A 26,115-nucleotide genomic window follows, 5' to 3' on the forward strand; every position below is an offset into this window, starting at 1 on the left:
CATGTCAATTTTTCACACTTGACCTTGTGTGTACCTTTGGTACGACTCCTGCTAATTTGTATGATTGCAAAGAAAATAAGAATTTAGTGGTAGTTTTAGAAACAACACTTGTAGATATCATTTCTTCAATTTGATACTCCTCATTTAGCAGTTCCTAAGTGTATTTTACTGTCTGTGATAACAAGCGGAAGTATTCAAAGAAAGTGTATAAACACCACAGCTTTTTAAAAAGTTTACAAAACCAATAGAGTTAGGAGTTAACATGGAACAAGCACTTTTTGAAAGTATAGTGAATGACTTAATTGCTACAAAATGCACTGTTAAGATGATTTAAATCTGCAAGGTAAAGAAAGTACAGCTAATGAAGCAAAAGTATCAACAACAAACGATGCATCATGAGCACCAAAAACGTGGTGGTCTGCACGTGGAACACCACACGCTGGTACTGCAGCACACCATTACTCTGACTGGCACTGAAACCTGTGGCCCCTGAAAACCTGAAATAGACTAAGAAGGTTGTAGAACCAACCTGCTGATCTCAGTCCATTGTCTTCACAGCCCTCAAACACACCTGAACGTTACACCATGTACACATTTTCTAGAGTGAATCTGCTTATTTACACCAGTGGCGTCAGCTCATTATCTGTCAATAGAGCTTTAATGACTGAACGTCTAGAATGGAGATGATGACATAATGTGTGGATGTCTCAAATGTGTTGTAAAGCATCAGCAGGAATGAGACGGCATAGTTATCATGTAAGTAATGGCATGGCATCACTTCCTGATATTAGAAGATCCTATGACAGTGGAGTTCCGTGCCCTCCAGTGACTCTCATTTACATAAAGTGCCTTCACAGATCAATCTGAACTCGTCAAAGTCGCATCACTCACCAGACTTTACTGCAGCAACTAAGCCCCCCTGCCAGTCTCCTGATACACTCAGGGGTCAGAGGGGTTCCTGACAGGTCAAGTTCTTTAAGCTCTTCACAGCAGCTGATGACAGAAGCCAACACAGCACAGTCCACAGAAGATAAAGTCATCCATCTAAAGTTCATCTTTAAATCCTTCCCAATTGCGTCTCTAATTAATTCCTTATTCTGAGTCTCACAGAGCCAGTAACAAACTCGCAGAGTTTCACTTTTTTTGTAGCCCTGTAGAGCCTGTTTAGCTTTCTGCCTCACCCACTCCTGTATCCGCTGTGTGGTCATCCCCTCAAACTCCCCCAGGATTACCTCCAATGCTTTAAGGACAGGACACCAAGCCAGTCCTGCCAGGAATCGAGTGAAAATCTCAAAACGGCCATCTTTACATAAGTTGAGGTTTTTCAGCAGCTTCTCCACATCTCCTGATGGATCAAAGTAGAAGGAGCAGGCAGCCATGAACTCCTGCAGGGTGACCTGATGGAAGGTGTACATAGAGTGATCTGGAGTGCTTTGACTTTCCAGAAAACCAGAGAGGAATGAAGAGGACACGACTGGCTGAAGACCGAAAGTGGACATCTCAAAATTGTTATAAAACACAAAAATATTTTTGTCTACCCCATTATAGGCCATTTTTCCCAGTCTGACCAGAACCTCCCTCTGGTACTTGGCTTCTTCTCTGTAATTGGTCAGGATGTTGTGAAGGAACATCACAAAGATCTCGGTGACAGTTCTTGAGGCAGCTCCTCGCTCTTTTTCAGAGGTCATGAAGTGGCTCTTCAACACAGAGCAGATCATCCAGCAGTATGAGGGGTTGAAGCACATGGAGTACAGGATGCCGATCTCCTCCACGTACTGAAAAGCCTTGATACCCAGAGCAGTGTCACTGAAGAACTTCTTAAAGTATGTCAGCCTTTGTTCAGGTAGGAACCCCAGGATCTCTACAAACCGATCGATTCTTTCCATGTCCATGGCTTCCAGGGCTGTTGGTCTGCTTGTTATCAGGACTGAGCAGCCCTTCAGTAATGTCCGACTGACTAGACTGGTGACCAGGATGTGGAAAGGCACCTCAACATCTGGGTTTGAACAGAGCTGACTGTCTGTGAAGTTCAGTTTGTGTTTGTACTCATCCAGTCCATCAAATATAAGAAGAAGAGACTCAGGTTTCTGCAGGATTTCTGTTAGTCTTGAGTCACTCAGGTGTTTATAGTGCCTTTCAATTAGCCTGGTCAGTGACATACATGGCTTAATCTCATTGTCTAGGAGGTTAAGCTCTCTGAATTTAAACAGGAACACAAATGCAAACCTCTGGTACTGAGTGCCTCCACTCCAATCAAACATGATCTTCTGGATCATGGTGGTCTTCCCAATTCCAGCCACTCCACTGACCAATACAATGTGGGGGGAAGTCTCTCTTCCAGGACTTCTTTTGAAAATCTGCTCAGTCCAGATTCTCTCACATTTCTTTTTTGTTTCCTTATTCTTAAGTTCTTCATGAGTCCTCCCAGTCTTCACAAGTTCATGTTCAGTCTCCTTAAAAGTCCTTGTGTTCTGTTTAATGACCATCAACTCAGTGTACCCAGCTGTGCTGTGAGGAACGGCAGAAGAAGCATGATCCTTCAGAGCTATTGTAGATTCATACACAATGGCTCTGTGCATCTCATGGAGGTCTGAAAGTCAAAATGACAACAAGTGAGAAAACTGAGGAGCACACGAGTGGAGAAGATGCTGACCAGAGACATGAGGACTGGTTACCTTTGATGTGAGGACCAACAGAAGGTGACTGGACACTGGCCTGCATCTCCTTCAGGAAGTCTGGTCCTGGGGGGACAAGAATAAGCACAGGGGAATTTAACATGAGTATGAACAGTTTTCAGAGGTGTATCACATCCTAAAAATGAATCATTCAGATTTACTCCGCACTTCTGCCTGACAGTAGAGTCCAAGCCATGTCCTGTGTTTGTGTGGAGTCTGACTGATCTCTCTGTGTTTTTGTTGTTTTTTTCTGGGTACTCCTGGTTTTCTCTTACATCCTAGTGATGTGCTTATTAAGTTAACTGAAGACACCGAACTGATCCTGTGTGGCTTAGTCCTGGGGTGTGGTCAGTGGTGGGCTGCCGCTGTGTCCACATTCAAGTAGTGCTAAGGAGGCTGGTCCTCTCAGACAGTCTGTATGGCAGAGATCAAGTGAGGTGCTTAGCGGTTATGAGTTCTTGACATTTAATTTTGCCCTAATCTCTTGTTAATTTATTTTTACAATTTATGGTTCTGAGTTACATAAACACAATCCTATTTTTATTTTTGTGATTTTGATGATTTTTTTTATTTTTTCAATATTGTTTTGGTATGCCACCCTTTTATTTTCCATTGGTGCCCCAATTTTATGGCTTTCTGTTGTTAGCACGTCACTTCCACGTAATGTCATTGGGTTGTTGGTGGTGTCAAGCTATTGTTTATTGTGGATAAATTTAAAACAAATGTTGTGGTGACCGTTGTTGTTTTTCTGTAGTTTTTGTATAGCCCAAAATCACACAAGAAGTGCCGCAATGGGCTTTAACAGGCCCTGCCTCTTGACAGCCCCCCAGCCTTGACTCTCTAAGATGACAAGGAAAAACTCACAAAAAAAACCCTTGTAGGGAAAAAATGGAAGAAACTTCAGGAAAGGCAGTTCAGAGAGAGACCCCTTACCAGGTAGGTTGGGCGTGCAGTGGGTGTCAAAAAGAAGGGGCTCAATACAATACAATACACAGAACAGAACAAATCCTCAATACAGTATAACAATAAAAATTTCACAAATACAGAGCAGAATTTAACAGTAGATGATATCAGATAATATGATTTGGATTTGTTTAGAGTCCTGTAGGCCTCATTCATCAAGCTGCCTCCCCCTACTGGCCAGTGCTGAATCAGTGCTGGGCTAGCCAATCCAATGAAAGGACCCCTCTACCCCACGAATCCTGCGATCCTCCATCAGGGATGACTTTACCTTAGGCAGGCAAAACAACTTGGCAAGTGGGCCGTGGCACCAAGTGCCACATTTGAGTACCGAGAAGAGAAACAGAATAAGTGAGGAATAAAGAAGTGACTATTACTTATGTTTTAGTGCTAATGACTAACAACAGAGATGCAGTCTGTACAGCTAATCAGCTGCTCTAGTCAGGGTGTGCTAAACTGAAGTAGTGAGTCTTCAGCCGGGATTTAAAAGCTGAGACCGAAGGGGCATCTCTTATAGTAGCAGGCAGACCACTCCACAGTTTAGGGGCCCTGTAACTAAAAGCTCGACCTCCCACTGTTATTTTATTAATCTTTGGAATCATAAGCAGACCAGCATCTTGAGATCTTAATGTGCACTCAGGTTTGTAACTCATGATAAGTTCAGACAAGTAAGCCGAACCTCGACCATTTAATGCTTTATATGTTAAAAGAAGGATTTTGAAATCTGCCCTAAACTTAACCGGGAGCCAGTGTAAGGATTTAAGAACTGGAGTTATGTGTTCGTATTTTCTTGTTCTTGTAATAATTCTTGCAGTGGCATTTTGGATTAACTGGAGACTGTATAAAGAACAGTTTGAACATCCAGTGAACACCGCATTGCAGTAGTCAATCCTATAGAATTAAATGCATGAATTAATTTCTCAGAATCCTGTTTATTTAGAAAGTGCCTTAATTTCCTAACATTTTTTAAGATGGAAGAAACATGATTTAGACAACTTTTTAATATGCGCTTTAAATGACATGCTAGAGTCAAAAATAACTCCTAGATTGCTTGCTAATTCAGTATAATTAATGGGGATTCCAACTGAGTTAAATGATGACAAAATATTGTTGTGATCAGCATCATTCCCTCCAACAATTAACATCTCTGTTTTATCAGTGTTTAAAGACAAGTAGTTCTCATTCATCCTCTCCTTTAATTTACTAACACAACTAATTAAAAACAACATCAGAGAAACTTCATTTGATTTAAATGAAAGGTATAACTGGGTGTCATCTGTATATGAGTGAAAATTAATATGATGTTTCCTAATGAGAGATCCCAGTGGAAGCTTGGAAAGTGAAAACAGTAAAGGTCTCAAATCAGTTTCAATCAGTTTGTTCTTTCAGTATTTGACTTTAGACTGCTTCAGACTTCATTTTCTCTCATTTTCCCATCCCTCTTTTTTTCAAATCTGCCAAGTCTACCAGTTATAGACAGTATGTATGATGGGGGGCATAAACCCAGCTGCCCCCAATGCTAGAGAAATGTTGTGATGGTAAAAATGAATTGTAAAGTCCTTACTAGCTGTGTTTGAGTCCATATGTTGCTCCAGGCTGCTAAAGCCCCATTCAGGCTGCAGGAAGAAGTGACTCCACTCCCGTTTTTGACTCATTTTTTTTGTTTGACTAGTCAAATCAATTGTGCAAGTAAGTCAGTTCCAATATGATTGTTCATCAATAGCTATCGTGAAAAAATTAATTATAAATGAGTTCATCAGACCGATGCAGCCTAATAGACAACCATGAATCCCAGCTACAGGCAGACTGCAAATTATTTACAGTGCAGGACATCTGTGAATCTCTCAGCTCACAATGGCAGGTGCTTAGAGATGCTTGGAGTGGAATCATCACTGCCAGATCTGTGTGTAATAAACCTATGGATGTGAGAGAGAAGTCACTTGGCAAGAGTGTCTCACAAAATAAAAATGTGCTTTTCAGGAGACATGTAGTGTTGGGCTGTATTTTTAGGCTTTCTTTAGTTTTTCACATTTCACATTTCTTTAAAAGGATTTAATCTTTGTATAAAGAGTGAAAAGCAAATGACTGTTTAACAGCAGCCTTATATGTACAGTCATATGAAAAAGTTTGGGACCCCCTCTCAGCCTGCATAATAATTGACTCTCCTTTGAACAAAAAAGATAACAGTGATGTGTCTTTCATTTCCTAGGAGTACTGCGGTGTTTTCAGAACAAAGATTTTTAGTGATGCACTATTTAGTTGTATGAAATTAAATCAAATGTGAAAAACTGGCTGTGCAAAAATGTGGGTCCCCTTGTCATTGTGCTGATTTGAATGCCTGTCACTGCTCAATGCTGATTACTTGGTGTGATGAGCTCATTAAGCCTTGAACTTCATAGACAGGTGTGTCCAATCATGAGATATAAAGGGATTTAAGGTGGTCAATTACAAGTTGTGCTTCCTTCCATTTGACTCTCAATGGGATCCTCAAAGCAACTCTCTAATGATCTGAAAACAAAGATTGTTCAGTCTCTTGGTTTAAGGGAAGGCTACAAAAAGCCATCTCTGAGGTTTAAACTGTCAGTTTCTGTAACTGTAAGGAATGTCATCAGGAAATGGAAGGCCACAGGCACAGTTGCTGTTAAACCCAGCAGGTCTGGCAAGCCAAGAAAAATACAGGAGCGGCATATGAACAGGATTATGAGAATGGTGACAGACAACACACAGATCACCTCCAAAGACCTGCAAGAACATCTTGCAGCAGATGGTGTATCTGTATATCGTTCTACAATTCAGCACAATTTGCACGAAGAACATCTGTATGGCAGGGTGATGAGAAAGAAGCCCTTTCTACACTCACGCCACAAACAGAATCGCTTGTTGTATGTCAATGCTCCTTTAGACAAGACAGATTCATTTGGGAACAAAGTGCTTTGGACTGATGAGACAAAAATGGAGTTATTTGGTCAGAACAAAAATCGCTTTGCATGACGGAAGAAGAACACCACATTCCCAGAAAAACACCTGCTACCTACTGTCAAATTTGGTGGAGGTTCCATCATGCTGTGGGTTGGGCTGTGTGGCTAGTTTAGGGACAATACCTCCATCCAGAATCCAGACACTCATCAAAGGCTATAGGAGGACAGCGTCTAGAGGCTGTTAGATTTGCAAAAGGAGACACCAATTATGGAGGGATTTTATTAGCATGCTGGGAGCAAATAATTGAAATCAATCAAAGTCCTAGATGACAGTGAACAATGGAGAATAATATTTGTGGAGTTTTAATACAAGTTTTAAGAAAAGTTTAGCTGAAAGACAATTATACTTTGAATTAAATCCTTAGCAATGCAGTCAAAGCATGGAATTGCACTTCTTTTTTCATGTTGGTCATTTTATTTTATTTTATTTATTGATGGGTGACCATGGAACACCATAAGAAAAGAAGGAAATGGAACAGAAAGAAAGGGGAATACCAGAGAAAATACAGGACATCACAAACACCTCTTTGTAGACCACATTACTGGTATAAAAATGGCGCCCCTCTCTCCCTTGAGGAGATGTGTCCTGCATCCTGACTTTAATATTGTCATATCCAGAGACTCTAGTGAAAAGGCAAGAAAAATTACATCTTTTATTGGCTAACTAAAAAGATTACAATATGCAAGCTTTCAAGGCAACTCAAGCCCCTTCTTAAGGCAAGATGATTACTATGTAGAATTGTCCAGAAACAGGCCAACTCTGTGGAATGTTTGTCAATGGCCTTTGTTGATTGCCATATCAAAGGCTAGGTGAACAGGAAACATGTCTCCATTGAATTTAAAAAGGCATAGTCTGGTCCTCTGTGCAGAGATCCATGCATGGGAAGAAAGGCCAAGTAGTGCTCATCAAACACACATTCAACAGAGGATGTGAAAGTACTGGCTGCACACGGCTAGGAGTGGTGATCACTGGAAAAGCAGGGCAGACATCAGCACACAGTTCTCTGGGTTGGGTATTCTTGGTGCTTGCACCATGGAGTGTCTAGCCAGCTGGTAAGCATCAGCATCATGTTAGCGTGCTGTTTAATGGCTTTATATGTTGCAACACTAGATGCTTGGTGGCGCCATTGGCTCACCTTTACCCCAAAAGACAGTACGCAAGACAGTGTTTTTTCAGTGTTATGCCCCAAAACACCACAACCACCACAATAAACTAACGCAATAAATACAACAATTCTCTTCTTCCAGCAGCTCCGTCACACTTCCTCCCAACTCCGGCTCTCTTGCTGGATCTCCACTAATCCTTTATATAGTCCGGGTCAGATGGAGACTTGTATTTTCTTCAGACCAGAAGTACTTCTGTCCTTCTGTCCCCATGACTTGGGAGTACTTCCGGGCTATATGGGAAACAAAAATCCCCGTGTCTCCCTGCAGCGTTACCTGGCGGCACACATGGTACCCAGCAGGGCTATGACACCAAACTCCATCTCCCATAGTGCCCCGTGGGAAGTCGCCATCTAGCGTCCTGGGTGTGTCAGTCGGGTTGAGCTGCCAGCCACCCATCACAATGTATTTTCACTTCACACTTTGGCAGGTGCCACGTTGTTGAGTATGTCACGTTTGTCCTTAGTGTAACATTATCGATATCACTGAAAAGGACTCAGCAGCTGTACAGACGTGATCACATGTCAGTTAGTGGAGGCCAGAGCCTGTGTAAACACTAGAGTCCCTGAAGGCTACGAAAAAAGTCGTAATCCCGGGTCACCTTAAATTCCTTCGCACCTCCTCATCAGTGTCTTTTATTTTGTAAATGTGTCAATCAGCACAAGCAGCAAGCAGCCTTCTATCCAATCCTCACCCCCACCCCCCCCCCACCGAGGCAGCTGAAGTTCTCCAAACTCAAGTCTCTTTATTTGGATGTGAGATGCCTGGAGTTGTAGAGGGTAAATAATATATCATTATTTGGAACACATACATTTCATCTGTGTTCCATGTCTACAACGATGTTAACAAATGTAGGATGTTGAACACGTAACTAAAATAACATTTTTTTTCATGTTATAGTAAACATTAAAGTGTGAAGACTGAACTCCAAATATCAAATATTTTCACAAAAGGTATAACAAAAAAAGTGTGCCTTTATTCAAGAATATAACCAAAGAAAAAAGTTTTATTCTCTGTCATTGTCCACGTGCTACAATGAACTTGTCTGTCCCTCTCTGAGTTGATGCAGTTTATCTCCATTCTTTTCACAAGAGCAGCGATGACCTCAGTTGGTGTTGTGCTTGATGCCTGCTCAGAACTGTTTGTTGTACCGGCAATCAAAGATATGATGTCCCATGACCGCTATCAAACTATCATGTGGTATTTGCACTTTGACAACAAAGACACCCGTGCAGAATGTGTGAAAACGACAGATTTGGAGACAAAGTACAAGTGTAATGCCACTCCTTATTTAGGAAAAGATCCTAGTCGTTCCACGGGAGAAAGACTTTCCGAGACTGTGGTCATAAAGCTTATGGAGATGTTTCTGGACAAAGTCAGAACCGTAACAACAGACAACTTCTTCAAGTTGCTTTCACTGGCTAATAGAGTACTGCTTGGCAACATAAGTAAAATAGGACTTCCACCTGCAGCTAAGGTCACTTCAGTACGCGAGAAATTCTCCACACTAGTGTTTAGATCTGGCAGTGCCATACTGACGGTGTATTGCCCCCAAAAAGATGCAGTCTGTCTTCATTCCCAGTACCATGCACCATAAGGCGGAGTACAGGCAAGATTGACAACTCATGTTCAAATGGCATAGCCTTTTGAAATAATTGCATTTTCATGCATGAATGTGTGTGTGTATGCGCTACGGAGACAGATTTGATATCATTCAAGTGGTTACTGGAATATAAAATAAACACTTCCACAAAGGTATAATGAAACAACTGTGTTTTTATTCAAGAATAAAACTGAATAACAAAAACTTCAAGTGACAACAAGATACCAAGAAGACATGATTCACCAGCATTTGTGTGTCTGCTTATATCCCTTCAGCAATATCTTAGTAGCAAAACTTTACACTAATTGTTACAGACTCAAAGCAAATGTATGTTTTTATTATATGATAGGAATAATAGCAGCTCACTACTCAAAATGGAAAATGCACGAAATATTCAGGCTCAAATATACAATCACTCGATTTTGAAGCAGCCATTCTTACCTCTACACCAGCTATGCAATTGGCATTTGGGCTTCAGTTTTTACTCATTGACAGCAACAAATGTAAATTGAATAATTTCTTTTTCTTTAATATTTTTGAATAAGGACACACTTGTTTTGTAATACCTTTTGTGAAAGTGTTTATTTGATATTTGTCTTCACTCTTCACACATTATACACTTCATGTTAATATTTTATTAATTTTTACAATAACATGGAAAAAAATTCTGTTTTAGTTATGTGTTCAACATTTCTTGTCTCACATTTCCTGTCATCATACTTTTATACAGTTTGTTGTAGACACGGAACACCCATGAAATGCATGTGTTCCAAATAACGAGATATTATTTACCCTGTACAACTCCAGACACCTCACACCCAGACAAACAGACTTGAGTTAGGAGAATTTCTGCTGTGTCGGTGGGGGGATAGGATAGCAGGTTGCTTACTGCTTGTGCTGATTGAGACATTTACAAAACAAAAGACGCTGATGGTAGAGGTGCAAAGGAATTTAAGTTGGCCCCGGATTATGACTTTTTTCGTAGGCTTCAGGAATTCTAGTTTTAAGGCCTGTTTAACATTTTACTTTTGTATGTCAAGTATAAAGTAAAAGAGTAACATATTAAAAATAACTTGCCTTAATGCTAGCAGTATCATGAATAAAACAAGTGAGTTGGTGTTGTATGTAGTGGAACATAATTATGATATTATAGAAACCTGGCTAAATGACAAAGGAAGGATAAACAGAACAGAAATGGTTGGGGTTTGCTGTTTATGTCAAGCAGAATTTAAATGCAAGTCTTCTTCAGTTGGATGATGAGCCCCATTTTAGTGAGGACATGTGACTTCACCTGGAAAATATTATGGAATTATATTATTATCTTATTTTAATAGTGTCTTATAGACCACCCAATGCAGACAGTAATTTCAATGCACATCTTTTTAGTAATACTAAAAGGCAAGGGAGATATTATAGTTATGGGGGACTTTAACTACTGTATGTTAACTGGAATAACCTTACAAACTGAAGAGCACAAGAGTTTTTAGAAGTAATCAGTGACTGTTTTTTAACACAGCATGTTAAAGCACCAAAATGGGGTGACACCTGTCTGGATTTAGTATTTTGTAATAATCAGGATAGAATTGAGGATGTAGAGGTGATTGAACCACTAGGGTCACGTGACCATAATATAATACAGACGTCAGTGTTTTGTAAGAGTGCGGATGCAAAGAAGAAAACAGTTGAGTTTAACTTTGATAGAGCAAATTTTGAGCAGATGCAGCAAAGTCTAATGAATATAGACTGGGATAAGCTTTTAAGTGTGAAGGCAGTTGAGGAGCAGTGGAACAGGTTTAAAAACATTTTACTTATAATGCTGGACTTAGTAGGAAATTTTAAAAAACTCTGCAGTGGGTTAATAAACAGTTGAAAAACAAGGCACAAAAGAAAAAACAGACGAATAAGACGTATAAGGCCAGGTTTATACTTCACGCGACGTTACACATGCTCCAGCGGATGCTCCTGCTACGCAAGCGTTTTACTGTTCATACTTGCACGTGAACTTTATGTAAATCTGGAAGATGCTGCCAGATGGCAGTGCGAGATATCATCACTGTAAGAATAGATTCGGCTTTGCTGTGTTGTGAATCGTCGGAAATATCCATTAAATTCCGAGGACACCTTGCTGGAATATATCTGAAAAGGATGTTTAATGATTAAATCCATCAATCCCTGGACGAGTCATCAGCTCATCGCAAGGTGAATACAAGCACTCACATACACTGGCGTCATTTTAGAATCACCAAATCCCAAACTCTGCATATCTTTGGAAGGAAACCGGAACACACTGTGGAAACCCAGCAGGAAAACATGTAAACTCCAGGCAAGGAATACCAGCAACGTGACTCCTGGAGAGACAGCTGCGCTACCACTCCGCCAACCCCATGTGTGTAATTGATAACAGTATTCATTATTTAAATTAGGGTTAAATTAACAAATTATCTGTAAAATGTAACATACATACTTTAATGCATTTCATTATGAAACTGATATCAAGTATAAATTTAATACATCTAATATGTTCTGTGTGGTGATCTGTTGCTGCTTGCTGCTGCTCTCAGGTCTGGAGGAAACCCCAGAAGCTCGTAGCAATCAACAACTGGGACAGTTTTAAGATGACGTTTATGACAGTCTACTTTAATGATAAAGTAAACTATAAGATTAAAGTGGACATTTAGAGATTAAAGCTGAAATTTCCACTTTAATCACAAAATACACCTTTTCACTGTGTCCTTAATTTTTATCTCTGTGGCTCAAATACAACGCTGTACATTCTGTTGCTATTGTGAAGGTGCATAAAAAATAAAAGGCGGCACAGAAGATGGTATGTGAAACCTTTAAAATGTATCATGTCATTATGATGGCGAATATGCAACGCTATATAAAAGCACCAGGGATGCATTTGTATGTTGGAATTTTGCTTCACCACATTGAACCATTCATCAAACATCAAAGCAGGCACATCGATCCCTTAGGATCCTCAAAGTGGCTTTCTGTCACATGTAGACAGTAAACAGGGACTGTGACGTCACATTCTAACTTTTATCACACTGCGCCCCCTGACTTTTTGCTGGAACTGCAACTCGTGCAAGCGTCCTGTTAATTTCTGAGGACCTGCTCAGAGGACACATCAAATGAACGCTGTGAACGCGTAGCAGCCATGATGCGTGTGTGTACACGTTCTGAGTGTTAAGTATAAACGAGCCCTAAGACTAATAACTCCATTGTGAATCGTAGGGTGTTTTAGAACATGAGGGCAACTATTAAGAAGTATATCAGGGAGGCTAAAAGACAGCTGGAGAGGAATATAGCAGATAAGGCGAAAGACGACCCTAAGAGATTCTTTCAGTATTTTAGTAGTAAAAGAACAGTCAAGGAGAAGAAGTACATCCGGAATTGTAAAGGGAAATTAAAAGATATAGACAGTGAAATAGCGGATGCTCTAAACTTGAACTTTCCTGGGGTTTTCACATGTGAGGAAGTGGATAACCTGCCAGTGGTAATAGGGGCTACTAAGGAGGTACTAAGGGATTTGGAAATTGTGGAGAGAGAAGAGCTGCTCAGATTAAAGAGGCTGAAATAAAACAAATCACCAGGACCAGATAATATTTACCCTCAAGTTATTAAGGAGGTTAGTAAGTACATACATAAACCAATGACATATATTTTTTGGAAGTCATTGTGCACTTAAGAAATTCTGAAGGACTGGAAAATGGCAAATATCATCCCATTATATAAAAAGGGTGACTGGGCAGTTCCAAGCAACTATAGGCCAGTAAGCTTAACGTGCAACACCTTAAAATGAATTAAGATTTATTAAGGATAAGACTGAGGAACATCTGGCAAGTACAAGAATTTTACTGAACTGTCAGCATGGGTTCAGAAGAAGGAGGTCATGTTTTATTATTTATAGTGACTTTCAGAAAGTATTTAATAAGGTACCACATGAAAGTGTGAGTATCAAATTTAAGAAGTGTGAATTCGGGGTGATGTTTTTAGATGGGTGCAAAATTGGCTCAAAAACAGGAAGCAGTAGGTGATGGTGTGAGGAACCTCATCAGAATTGGCTGATGTTAAGAGTGGTAACCAGCAGGGGTCAGTGCTTGTGCCGCTGTTATTTTTAATATACAGTATATGTTATGGGTAAAGCCCGAAAGTGAACGCTTTACCCAGGTAATGCTAGGTTTATCCAATTTTCGGGCTTTACCCATAACCTATAAAAATTATTTGGATAGGAATATAAATAAAAAGGTGGTAAGTTAGCAGATGATACCAAGATAGGCGCATTGGCAGATAATCTGGAATCAGTTGATTCATTACAGGAAGACTTGGACAGCATACATGCTTGGCCAGATTGGTGGCAGATGAAATTTAATGTCAGTAAATGTAAAGAATTACACATAGGAAGTAAAAATGTGAGGTTTGAATACACAATAGGTGGTCAGAGTACACCTTATGAGAAGGAGTTAGGTGTCATAGTGGATGCAATACTATAAACTGGCAGACAGTGTTCAGAAGCCATGAAGAAGGCTAACAGAATGTCATGTTATATAGCGCCTTGATGTATGGAGTACAAGTCACAGGAGGTTCTGTTCACGCTTTATAACACACTGGTGAGGCCTCATCTGGAGTACTGTGTGCAGTTTTGGTCTCCAGTCTACAAAAAGGACATAGCAGCACTAAAAAAAGTCCAGAGAACAGCGACTAGGCTGATTACAGGGCTACAGCGGAAATTATGAAATTTAAAATCATGAAGGGAATTAGTCCAGTGGATCGAGACTGTTATTTTAACTGTTATTTTAAAATAAGTTCAAGAACACGGGGACACAGTTGGAAACTTGTTAAGGGTAAATTTTGCACAAACATTAGGAAGTTTTTCTGCACACAGAGAACCACAGACACTTAGAATAACCTACCAAGTAGTGTGGTAGACAATAAGACTTTAGGGACTTTCAAAACTCGACTTGATGCTATTTTAGAAGAGTTAAGTGGATAGTATTGGCGAACTTTGTTGGGTTGAATGGCCTGTTCTTGTCTAGATTGTTCTAATGCTTTAATGTTCACATCCCGATAAGGGTCCAGTAGGGTGTGAGTGACGTAAATTTTGTCAGCAGCCTCCGGAATTTTGTAACTGTGTGGTCCTGTGTGTGTCTGAGCACATTGATTGTACAAGAAAACACAGACTCATTCAAGAAACAGTTGTGAGATACATTGCACCTCTAAAATCCAAAATTAAAACTATACAGAGATAGCCAAATGAGCACAAATTCATGATAAGAAATCTCCCAGAACCTGAGTAAAGATGAAAGTTTGAAAAGACAGAAATGGAAATATCTGTGAGATTGATAAGGAAAGGCAAAGATAAAAATCGTCATGATCTCCCCTCGACTTTCTCGTATACTCAGATATGGGAATGGACATTTGAGGAGTAAACTGCAAGACAATGATTACATTTTTATATTATGTACTATTAAAGAACCATCAACAAAAAAACAAATCAAATTAATAATATATTGAATAATTATTATAAAAGTAAAGTTGAATAAATCAGACTCTACAGCTGTATGAATAAAAAAAAAATCAAGTATGTGTTCAGGTAAAGTACCACTTCCAATTGATGGATTTCGCCCAAACATTAATACGACCTACAATTTTGGTGTAACAACAACATGCCAAATTTCATCCATCTATCGTCTGTCAGTTATCATGTTTACACACAGACCCAAACACACACAGACATAATTCCAAAAACTGTATTTTTGGACTCAGGGAGGTTTAAAATGTCAAGATTAATCAAAATCTCAAGGTCAAATTTTTTCATGATTATTATACTTTCTCTGTACTTGATATACAAGAAAGTAAAAAGGGGATTCTGCATCTGCACGGTGTCATGCACTGAACGCTTGTACTATAAACAGACGAGGGTGTGCATCCCCTGTGCACAAGCGCATCTGCAGCTTTCTGTGCCAGAATATAAACGGGCTTATAGCCGTGGCAGCATTGTGTATGCAGACAGAGACAGTCAGCACTTGGAGGTGTCGTGGCGAGCGCTTAGTGACTGATCGTACAGGTTGTGTTTCACACTGCAGCAGATGTAGCAACAGCTACTGAAAATTATGGACTTTGTGACATAAGGACGCCGTAAATAAGGCTGGACTCCAATCTGCCCAGTCACTAGGGCCACACTCCTTCACCCCTTGTCCTCACTTTTCATTAATGACTACTCCACATTTATTCTGTGATATTTGTGCCTTCTATGTGGCATTTTAACTCTTACCATTATTTTGTTAATGTCATCACAATGACATTTTGAATACTGCTTCCCATCACTATCTTGTGGTGTTTTTCTGAGGTTATGGCCAAGTTTTTGTTAACAACAGCTTAGTGTTGTATCTGCCTGACCAGTCATGGCTCTGAGTGTGACATCATCACATCACCCTTATTAAAGTTGGTGCCAGGCATTCAGTGTTATCTTAGGTTGGGATCAAAGAGACCTTAAAAGAGATTTTTGAAAATTTTGTAGTGAGATATGGAAAAGGCATTTGACCCAGAACTGGATTTCGATTTTGATTTCAATGCTTGTTGTCCTCTTAGTTACTGACTCCTGCTTGCCTTTCATCTTCTGTTTCCTCCCCGACTCAAAAGATCTTCATTTCCTAGTTAAAGAATTCCTTAATATCCTTTTAGTTACTCTTTTAAAATTAATAACCATTACTTTGAATAAATCTGACTAACTTGTGTCACTCTGTGAGGCTGCAAAGAATTCAAGAAACAGAATCAGAAGAGCAGATCAGAACAGAGTGTCCAGTTTGTCTGGTCAGTCATCAGCGATTCAGGGAGAGAAAAGCAGAAAACAAGCAAATCAACAAAGTGGAACAGCAGGCCAATTCAGTGCCATTGAGGAGCGAATCATGAAGAACGCCTGTCCTAAGTAGCCATCAGGAGGCACTAGGCTGGCTCTTAACAGTTCATAAGAACACGAGATGCATAACAGACCATTTAGTCCACAACACTTCTTTGTTTTAATAACAGCTGTTGCCCCGCTGTCTCATCCAGATACTTCTTAAGAGTGTCTACCTCATCTCCATGCCTCGGTAGTTTGTTCCAGATTTCCAAAGCTCTTTGCATACTTAAGTACTTCTTGACTTCAGTCCTAACTGTAATTCTTACTTCACCATTTAATCAAAAGAATCTGGCGAGATCAACTTTATTGAAGCCTTTGAGATCTTTCTATTAGGACCCTACGTGGCCTCCTCTGCTTGAGACTAAAGAGGTTTAGTCCTATGGTTTCTCTCCTCTGCACATTTGCGCCTCTGCTGTTTTCTGGTGACCAGAAGTGACATAAGACTGCAGATGTGGTCCTACTACAATGGGGTTAATCACACAGTCTCATTATAATGGTCATGATTAGGCCTAAAATTGAAAAACTATTGCCAACAGAAAATTTATCTTGTTCATAATTCACATTTCTTTGTCTAGATGTCATGCTGTGAATTTTGTTTATCAGTGTCATCTGTGAATTTCAAAAGGTTAATATCTACAGGCACATACCTTAAAAATCAGTGATATATATATATATATATAAAAGTGATGGCCTAAGGACAGACCCCAGAGGGACTTCAATGATAACATCACCCTACAAGGACTATCCTCCTCCTCCTCCTCCTCTTCTTATTAGCTTTTGTCTCTGGCTGATTAACCAACTTGACACTTGATAAGAGGGTTGCAAGTTATTTTTTATGTCAGTGGTTTCTAGTTTTATAATTAATCTTTGGAATCAAAGGCTTTTTAAACATCAAAGTCAATTCTGTTGTATGCTTTGCCTTTGTCTACTACTCTAGCTGCCCACTCAAACAACTCTAATAGACTGGTCTGGTAGACTCTTCTTCTTATATGCTGGTTTTTATTTAGTATGCTATTTTCATGCAGGTACTTTTATAGTTTATTTCATATTATAGTTCCCTCAGGTGATGGGAAGGAGATAAGTCTCTACCATTGCAGAAGTAAGGCACGACTAAAGTGGTGCAGCAATAACATGGTGATATCATCAGTATGTTTGGATTGGGAACCAGGAATGAGAGAGGTGAGAAGTTCAATACAAGTGACCTGACAGTAAGAAAGGCTCAAACAGCACATAAGAAGGTTATGGACTTGGAGAAGCCCAGATGATCAGCTCTACAATCAAATGGGCTAACTCACCACCAGCAAATATTTCAGAAATGTCATTCAACAGTCCAAGGCATACCCAGGATCAGATCTTGAGAGTGGCCATGTTCCAATGACAAGCAAGCTGTGGGTTAAGCTAAAATGACTGAAGAACCTTAAGGGTAATACCAGATTAGACCCGGCTTGTTTGAAAGATCTGGACATAAAGATGAAATACATTGTGACACTGAAGAACAGATCTGAAGTTCTGACAATGTAGAACATATCAAGCTGGTAAGTTTAAAAAGACAGTGATGGACGTGTTCAATGAAGTGACACCAAAAAAGAGGAAAGAGAAGAAGAAAAAGTGGATGACAAATGAAATTAGGGAGCTTATGAAGGAAAGGCAAACTGAAAGCCACATGTGGTTTTTAATACATACACATTAATAATACATTTTATTTATTCATAGGCACCTTTCTAAACACTCAAGGACACCGAACAATAGATAAAACACACATTATAAACACAACTAAAAAACAAAAATTAAAATCAGACACAGCAATTGTAATCAAAGAGAAAAAGGCGTCTTGAACAAATGAGTTTTAAGTTTAGATTTAAAAAGTGAAAATGATTCAATATTTCTAAGCTCAGGTGGTAGTGAGTTCCAGAGCAACTGAATGCTCTGCTCCCCATAGTGGTAAGATGGACGAAGAGACAGTCAAGTGGATGGAGGAAGAGGATCTAACGATATGGGAGGGAATGGCAACATGGAGGAGGTCAGACAGATATGGAGGGGCGAGGTTGTGGAGAGCCTTAAAAGTTAGTAGGAGAATTTTGAATTAAATGCGGAACTGAACTGGAAGCCAATGAAGCTGCTGCAGGACGGGAGTGATATGGTGAATAGAGGGGATTCTAGTAATGAAGCGGATGGGCAGCTGAATTCTGGACCAGTTGAAGCTTATAAAGAGATTTGCGAGAAAGACCCAAGAAAAGGGAATTGCAATAATCCAGATGAGAAGTGACAAGGCCATGAACAAGGATAGCAGTGGTGTGGGGAGTGAGGGGGGGCGAATACTATTAACGTTACGCAAGTGGAAATATGGAGACCGGGAGATGTTACTGATGTGGGACTGAAAGGATGACACCTGTGGGGAAGGGGAGACAGAGGAATTATCAATAACAAATAAGTCCAAGATATGTCCTTTGGAATGAGTGGGGACATCAGTGTGCTGCTGGAATCCCAAACTCTCAAGGCAGGATGTCAAGTCTCTAGTAATTGGGACATTGATATTATCCATATGTATATTGAAATCCCCCAGAAGTATTATGTTTGATGAAACAGTAGATAAGTGTGTAAGAAAAACAGCAAAGTCATTCAGAAACTCATTTATTAGATTGGGGGGAGGGGGTAAACAGTTGCAATAATAGTAGGAACAGGTCCAGTTAATTGACACACAAGAGATTCAAAAGAACTGAAGGCAGGAACAGACAACGGCAGGACTTTCCACTTCTCACAATACATTAACACGAGACATCCACCTCGGCCAGAGCCACAGGGTTGAGAGATGTAAACAAACCCCGGGGGAGTGGATTCATTAAGTTGGGAAAAGTCATGAGGTTGTTGCCGTGTGTCAGTTAGACAGAAAAAGTCAAACTTATGATTAGTGATGAGATCGTGGATGAGAGGCCCCTTGGTCGTGAGTGAGTGGATGTTCAGCAGTCCGAAGTTGACAACGGCATTATCGCATTTAGCAACGGTGTTAGCTGACCAGGCTAGGCTGGCTATCACACTGTGGTTGGCAACCCTGTCTAAGTTAAGTGGAGGACGTCGAGTACTGGACCAGATGGAGTTTATTATTTTCAAAGTGTCAGCCTGGAGACTCTGGTGGGACCCACGGTGGATGTATCTCCGACAGGGGAGGAATACGATGTCCGAGTGGAGATACAGGTCAGTCAGCGGAGGCTCAGAGAGGTGAAAGCAGAGTCGGAGGAGATCGGCAGCTGAGTACAGAAGCAGGCCCATCGCAGGTTGGATAGTGAGCGACAGGAGGGACCAAACAAACACGAACCAAATAAATATCATACTGGTCCACATTGTAAGCGAAGACGCAGACAACTCGGATGTCCGGAGAACACAACCAGGTAAGACTCAAAAGCAGGGTTAGGCTGAAAAATAGTCCATGTACAGCCAAATCAGCAGTCGAGCTAGAAACCAGTCTAGCTTTAAATGACTGATAAACAAAACTCAACGTATAAATCTGCCCAAAATGAAAACAGTTGCTTAGTCCGTTAGATCATAAGTTAATCAAGAAAAAGTTACCGGTGAGCAGCGGCGACCAGTCCCGCCAGCGTTCGCTCAACTGGAAGTTTTTCTCTATTGCCCTTTTCTTACCCCATGCTGTAGTGTCCGGTATTTCTCTTATTCTGTTTTCAGACACATTTCGTTTGGAGCAGTTTGTTTTAAACCCGGGGCCTAATTTAACTCATAGTCTGATTTGATTAGGTAGATGAGAACACATCAATTGTACTCTGGTGTGGACCGAAATAACCTGACTGAGACCCTTTAGGAATGGTGGTCTCAGTGAAGTACCTGGGAACAATCTAATAACAGGAAAGACATTATGGGTAAAATGGGTATGTGTTGTGGTAGTTGTGGTGGTTGTGGTATTGCTTCTGTTAATTAGCCCATCTCAGCCTGATGAATGAGGGTTAACATGGACCAATGAGAAAGGGCAAAGACTTCACTATGTACCATCATTCTGTAGGGTCACCTAGATGAAACGTGGCATTGAAGAAGAGCCCATGAGGATGATGTGCTACTAATTATCAGATAATCAGAATTCTGCTCACAGAGCTCTGTTTGATAAACAGACCACAGCCTTATTGTAATGCAGTGGTGGCTGAAGCCTATCTCAGCAACATCAGGCCCAGTCAAGGGGCCTCGTGTATAAATGGTGTGTATACATATTTTCACGGTAGCCTCTCACCTTTTGTATGCACTTTTTTGCTTGGTTTTGCAACCTGGCGGCACTCAGTGTCAAAGCAGTGCTACTGTTTTTGTGTGGTCTCCCTTTTTTCAAATTTGCATCAATGACACAGGATTTATCAAATATATCGAAATTAATTGCATATCGTTTCCAAATTTAATTCATTCTGTAACTATATAATGGTGCACGGGATGGCTAAACTATTCCAACTACCATAGGTGCTTTAGCATTATTAGAAGACATCACAAATGGAAGAATTAGAAGAGAACGTGTATTTAGAGATGATGATGACGACTGGCTTCTAAGTTGATTCTGATATCCCAGAGCTCTCCACTTGGCGCTGTGTGCTGAACTAGCACCAGCTTTACAAAGACAGACTTTGAGGACTTGTGCTCTACCTGATCCTTTACAAGTTCTGTCCACTCTCAGGTTTTTAGCCATAGGAGGATATCAACGTGAACTTACTGACTGATTGGGTATTTCACAATCATCACTGAGTCCTGCCATGTCAGATGTATAAGAGTAGGATGGTATTGCCTGCTTGTCATCCAGATAGATAAGATTTCCTTACACTGTGGTTGAACTGGGTAATATGAGCAATTCACAGCAACATCAGGATTTCCAAATGCAATAGAGTGGTCACCTGCACACACATTGCTTTTGTAACAAAATAAAGGTTTAGCGTGTGGTTTCATTTCGCAATGTCAAGCATGTAAACCCAGAGAGCCTTATACATTTTTTGCAATTCCAGCCTCTTTGTCATTCTGCTACCATACCATCAGAATTATCAGACCTTGTCACGGGAGGCTGGGGGTCAGACCCAGCTGGGACACCTGGAAGGACCGGGAGGTGGCTTATACCTCCCCCGGGTCACAAGGGGGCAACCGCCCTGGATGTTGAGGGGACCACAGGGAAGGAGCAAGGAGGCTCAAGCCCACTGGGGCCTGTGGCCACCGCCAGGGGGCACCCTGAGTGTCCTTGAGCCCGGGAGATCGACACTTCCGCCACACCTGGGAATGTGGAGGAAGGACCTTCCAGAAACGCCCGGAGTGCTTCCGGGTGAAAGGGCAGCACTTCCACCACACCAGGAAGTGCTGCCGGAAAAGCATCATCAGGCACTTGGAGCACATCCAGGTGGGAATAAAAGGGGCCGCCTCACTCCAATCAGGGAGCTAGAGTCAGGAGCAGGAGCAGGATGAAGCTCCCGTGAGGAGAGGAAAGGCGGCCCTCGGACATTTGGAAGAGAAACCTGTGGAGAGGGTGATTGGTGCTGGGTGCACTGTGTGTTGTGTTGGACTTATTTGGTGTTTAATAAACGTGTGTTTGGCAAAGTGCTGGTGTTAGCCCGATGGTGTTTGGAACCAAGCTCACAACCTTTACAATGCCGCTCTGTGTTCTGCCTTTGATGCACTAACTCCCTTAAAAACATGGACTGTTTCATTTATTTGCACTGCTCCCTGGTTCACATCTGAACTCCGTCAGCTCAAAGCTATGGGCCGACAGTACAATACACAATACTGCTCTGAACATTTAAAGCTCTCCACAACCTCACTGATCTCCTCCAGACTTACACTCCTCTCGCTCACTCAGATCCTCATCTGCAGCTCGACTTTCTGTACCACACATCAGACTCAGTGCACTGGGAGCTCGAGCGTCCTCTCCTAGTGCTCCTCAACTCAGGAATTCTCTTCCCTCTCATATCCATCAACTCGACTCAATAATACATTTTAAAACTGCCCTCAAAACGTATCTTTTCAAACTGGCATACCAATTGTGAATTTAACAGTTACTGCCTGTTATCTTTGTAAGTTTGCTGCTACCTCTGTACTTAATTGCTATTTGATTTCAGTGTCCTCTTTATTTTAATATTTTATTACTGTTGTTTAATTTCATTGTAAGGTAACCTTGAGTGTTAATAAAGGCGTCTATTAAATAAAATGTATTATTATTATTATTATTATTAACTAGTGCAGCAAAAGGCAAGTAGTCCTTTTAAAGATAGCAAGTCACCTGTGAGCCATGTAAAGAGCAGAGAATCGATCCATGGTGGCGCTCGGTGCCAACACTACACTATAAAGGCACCTTCACAGAATGAATTTGCTTATGTAAATAAAAAGTATTTCCACTCTATTAAGGTGCTGCTCTGTAGTCCACAGAAAGTGTGTCACATTGTGCAAGCATGTAGTGTGCTGCATATATAATGTGGCACAAAATGGTGGCTTTCCCACACCTGAATAGATTCAGTATGATGAACCTGACTCTGACTCCCCAAATGATCAGCCAAATCAGACAGCGTTACAACTTTGTTTGAATGTAATTAGCAGAATGTAAAGACAGGTCATCACATGCAGCATTTATTTTTTAACCCGTTCATTTAACTTGTGCTCAATATCACAGAGTACAGCCCTTGTATTCCTCAGTTCATTGGCCACATCTCTTACAGCATTCGCTATTGCATTTTGTGACCCAGGGGGGTCAGCACACAAACAGACAGTTGGCCTGTGGTTTCTAAGGCAGAGGTGTGTCAGCTTTTCTAATATTGTCTGAAACAGAATAAACAGATAGTGGGCTGCGACTTGCTTTTTCACAGCAACTTGTTTATTTTGAACACCATGTGACTTTGTGAACTTGAACTTTCAAGTGTCTTTGCCACTTTGTATCACTCAATCAACTTCCTTATGTTGTTTATACCACTGCTTAAGCTAAAAAACAGCACATTTTCTCTTGCCTCCACTTCACATTCACTGAAATACTTTATTTCATGTGCTTCTGCCATTGCCTTTTAACAATTCATTGAACATAAGGAGCTATTTATATTGATTTGCATATTAAAATATGCGAAAGTGTGGAAGGAGTCGGCGTGTGCACGTGCATTAAATTTCACGTTCATTGGGATTTTTAAAGCAGAAGTGCGTGGAACTTGGTGTACGCACAGTTTTATGTGTCTGGATTTTTTTTGTGTGCACGCACATTTCCATTTTTGTCCATATGCTATGTTATAATGTGAATTCTATGCACAGTGTTATACATGAGGTTCAAGGAGAGGACCAACACTGCATCTTATTTCGGTCAATAACTCTTACACTTGTTGCTACAGAAGAGCATCTCACTTGCGACACAATTATTTAAGGGTCATGAAATAGTGTACCAGGAGGAAAACTCATATCACACAAGCAATGATTAGCTGTGGGATTCAAACTCAGGACATTGGATCTGGGAGTCAGCAGCAATATTAGCAATTAAAATTACTCTTCTGCATTCTGTGGCAAAGTGAACTGAAAGTGGGCAAACTGGCTGATCACAGGTATGAAGGCCATTACTGTGGTCAGAGGAGAAAAATAAAGTCAGTGACATGAGGCCCATCCCTTGAGTCAACAGGGGAGTCTCTAGAAGATTTAAGGTCAAATGTCCATTAATGCCAGCAGAAGGCCAGCAGTAAACCATTAAAAAATTGTTGTGTGTCTTTGAGAAAAAAAGGAGATAAGCAAAAGAAAAAGGAGTGCTAATCTGGGAATCAGAGAAGTTGAGGACTGATCCTTGTGGGACACCACACGTAACAGTTTGCAGTTTGGTGTGGTGAACGCTGGCGTGACTGCTCGCCGCTGCCTCCCCCCCCCCCTTTTTTTTTAGAGATTAATTCTTAAATACTTTTTAATTAACTTCTCTTAAGCATTTTTTGAACCCATAATAACTTATAACAACTTTTGTGGACTTTCTGTGAACTCTTCAAGTAAACTTTTAGCCAAATTGAACTCGATTTGAAACCTTATCGGGATTGTCGGGCGCGGTTAACAACTCCTAATGATGGCAGGATCAGTGCAAGGAAACTGGATATGCAGGGCACTTACCTGTCTTGTACTAGCCCTTTGCCTCCTGTCAACGATGATTCAGCCGGTTTTAAGCCTGTATCAATATTCGGCGGCGGATCTTCTTCGACTTCGTCCAAGGATGACTGGATCTCCTGTGGACGTCCTGTTAACTTTCCCGGACATCTTTTCTCGGCCACGACGGAGATATATCCATAGAGGCTCCCGCCGGAATTTTCAACAGGATACACGAGCTCCAATAACCTCTTACTGGTCCACTTCTCGTCCATCGCTGAGGCCATCTGGCAGAACTTCGGATCTGAGTGTGTTAGCCAGCCTAGCTACGGTGGCTAGCGCTCCTGCTCATCTCAGCGAGGATACCATTAACTTTGCTCATCTCAACATCCGTTCCCTTACAGGTAAGACCCATCTCATTCAGGATTTTCTTACGGATCGTAACATCGACATCCTTTCTCTAAATGAGACGTGGCAGCAACCCCAGGACTTTACTTTGCTCAACGAAGCAACACCTCCTGGGTTTGTTTACATGGCGCAGCCTTGCAACTCTGGTCGTGGAGGAGGTCTTGCGATATTTTACCGTGAGACAATGCGAGTTACGCCGCTGACAGTCTCTTCCTATGGTTCATTTGAGTCTCTTGTCTGTCAACTACCTGGCTCTATTCCCACCATTGTTGCAACTATTTACCGTCCTCCTAAATTCAACAAAGAGTTTCTGAATGACTTTTCTGCTTTTTTAGCTTATTTGTCCTCGTTATCTTCGACCATAATAATAATGGGTGATTTTAACATTCATTTGGATAACAGTAAGTCCTTGGCGACCAGAGATTTTATTTCTTGCCTTGATAACTTTGACTTTCAGCAGTTTATTGAAACCCTGACACATGTCAAAGGACATATCTTGGATTTGATTTGCTGTACTGGACTTACTCCGAATGACTGTACTGTGGAAGAATTTCCCTCTTCAGATCATTTTCTCCTTACATTTAATATGACTCTTACTGTCTACACCATTAAACCTCTTCGTGTAATAACTTTTAGGAATCTTAAAAATATCAACATGAGCAATTTTCAATTAGGTATTGATATACTTGTGGAATCATTACAAACTATTTCTCCGCCAGATTTAGTTAACTTTTATAACGAAGGACTGCTTGACATTTTGAATTCGGTAGCCCCACTCAAAACCCGATCAGTTTCATTTACACACACTGCCCCATGGTTTACACCAGCTTTGCGCATTTTAAAATCTAAAGGTCGGCAGTTGGAACGGCTGTACAAGAAGACAGGTCTTAATGTTCATAAAGAAATGTATTTTAGCCATATGCATCACTATAGGGGCAGCATACGCCATGCCAAAGCTGCCTATTTTACTGCCCTAATTTCTTCCAACAAGGGGAACTCTGGAACACTTTTTTCCTTGCTTAGATCGCGAACAAGTCCCCCAGACTCTCTTTCCTTGCACTGCCTTTCTAATGAATTTTGTAACACCTTAATGACATTTTTTAATGATAAAATCCAGGCAATACATTATAATTTAGGCTCTGTTGCTATTGACTCCACCATTGATGATTTTCCTCCTCCTACTCATTCATTTTCCATGTTTGAGCTTCCTTCCACCTCAGAAATCATGGATCTCATCAATAGCTCTAAACCTTCAACCTGTCACTTGGATCCAATTCCCACTGTTCTGGTTAAAGCCTGCCTTCCCTCACTAGCTCATCTTGTTGTTTCAATTATTCACTCGTCACTTTCCACCGGAATTGTTCACCAGTC

General features: G+C 40.8%; 2 protein-coding genes and 1 long non-coding RNA gene across 5 annotated transcripts in view; 2 read left to right on the forward strand and 1 right to left on the reverse strand.

The window, feature by feature from the left end:
* The window catches only part of LOC114643553 (protein NLRC5-like), a 5,922,889-nt gene that overhangs the window by 3,709,530 nt on the left and 2,187,244 nt on the right, over positions 1 to 26,115 (forward strand). The window lies entirely within an intron of this gene.
* The window catches only part of LOC114641960 (NACHT, LRR and PYD domains-containing protein 3-like), a 592,098-nt gene that overhangs the window by 441,482 nt on the left and 124,501 nt on the right, over positions 1 to 26,115 (reverse strand). The window contains exons 11-12 of one of the 3 annotated variants that reach the window (XM_051925831.1): positions 2,676 to 2,741; positions 835 to 2,590 (exon numbers count right to left, since the gene is read on the reverse strand). The exons of 1 other annotated variant lie outside the window; for it this stretch is intronic. In XM_051925831.1, the coding sequence (XP_051781791.1) occupies positions 888 to 2,590; positions 2,676 to 2,741 (1,769 nt within the window). In that variant the 3' untranslated portion in view covers positions 835 to 887. Of the gene's footprint in view, positions 1 to 834; positions 2,591 to 2,675; positions 2,742 to 26,115 lie in introns of those variants that run through there. One more of the 3 variants, XM_051925832.1, reaches the window with a different exon arrangement.
* Positions 1 to 26,115, forward strand: part of LOC127527388 (uncharacterized) — a 236,632-nt gene that overhangs the window by 19,431 nt on the left and 191,086 nt on the right. The window lies entirely within an intron of this gene.

This window comes from Erpetoichthys calabaricus, chromosome 4 (assembly GCF_900747795.2).
Source record: "Erpetoichthys calabaricus chromosome 4, fErpCal1.3, whole genome shotgun sequence".
NCBI lineage: Eukaryota > Metazoa > Chordata > Cladistia > Polypteriformes > Polypteridae > Erpetoichthys > Erpetoichthys calabaricus.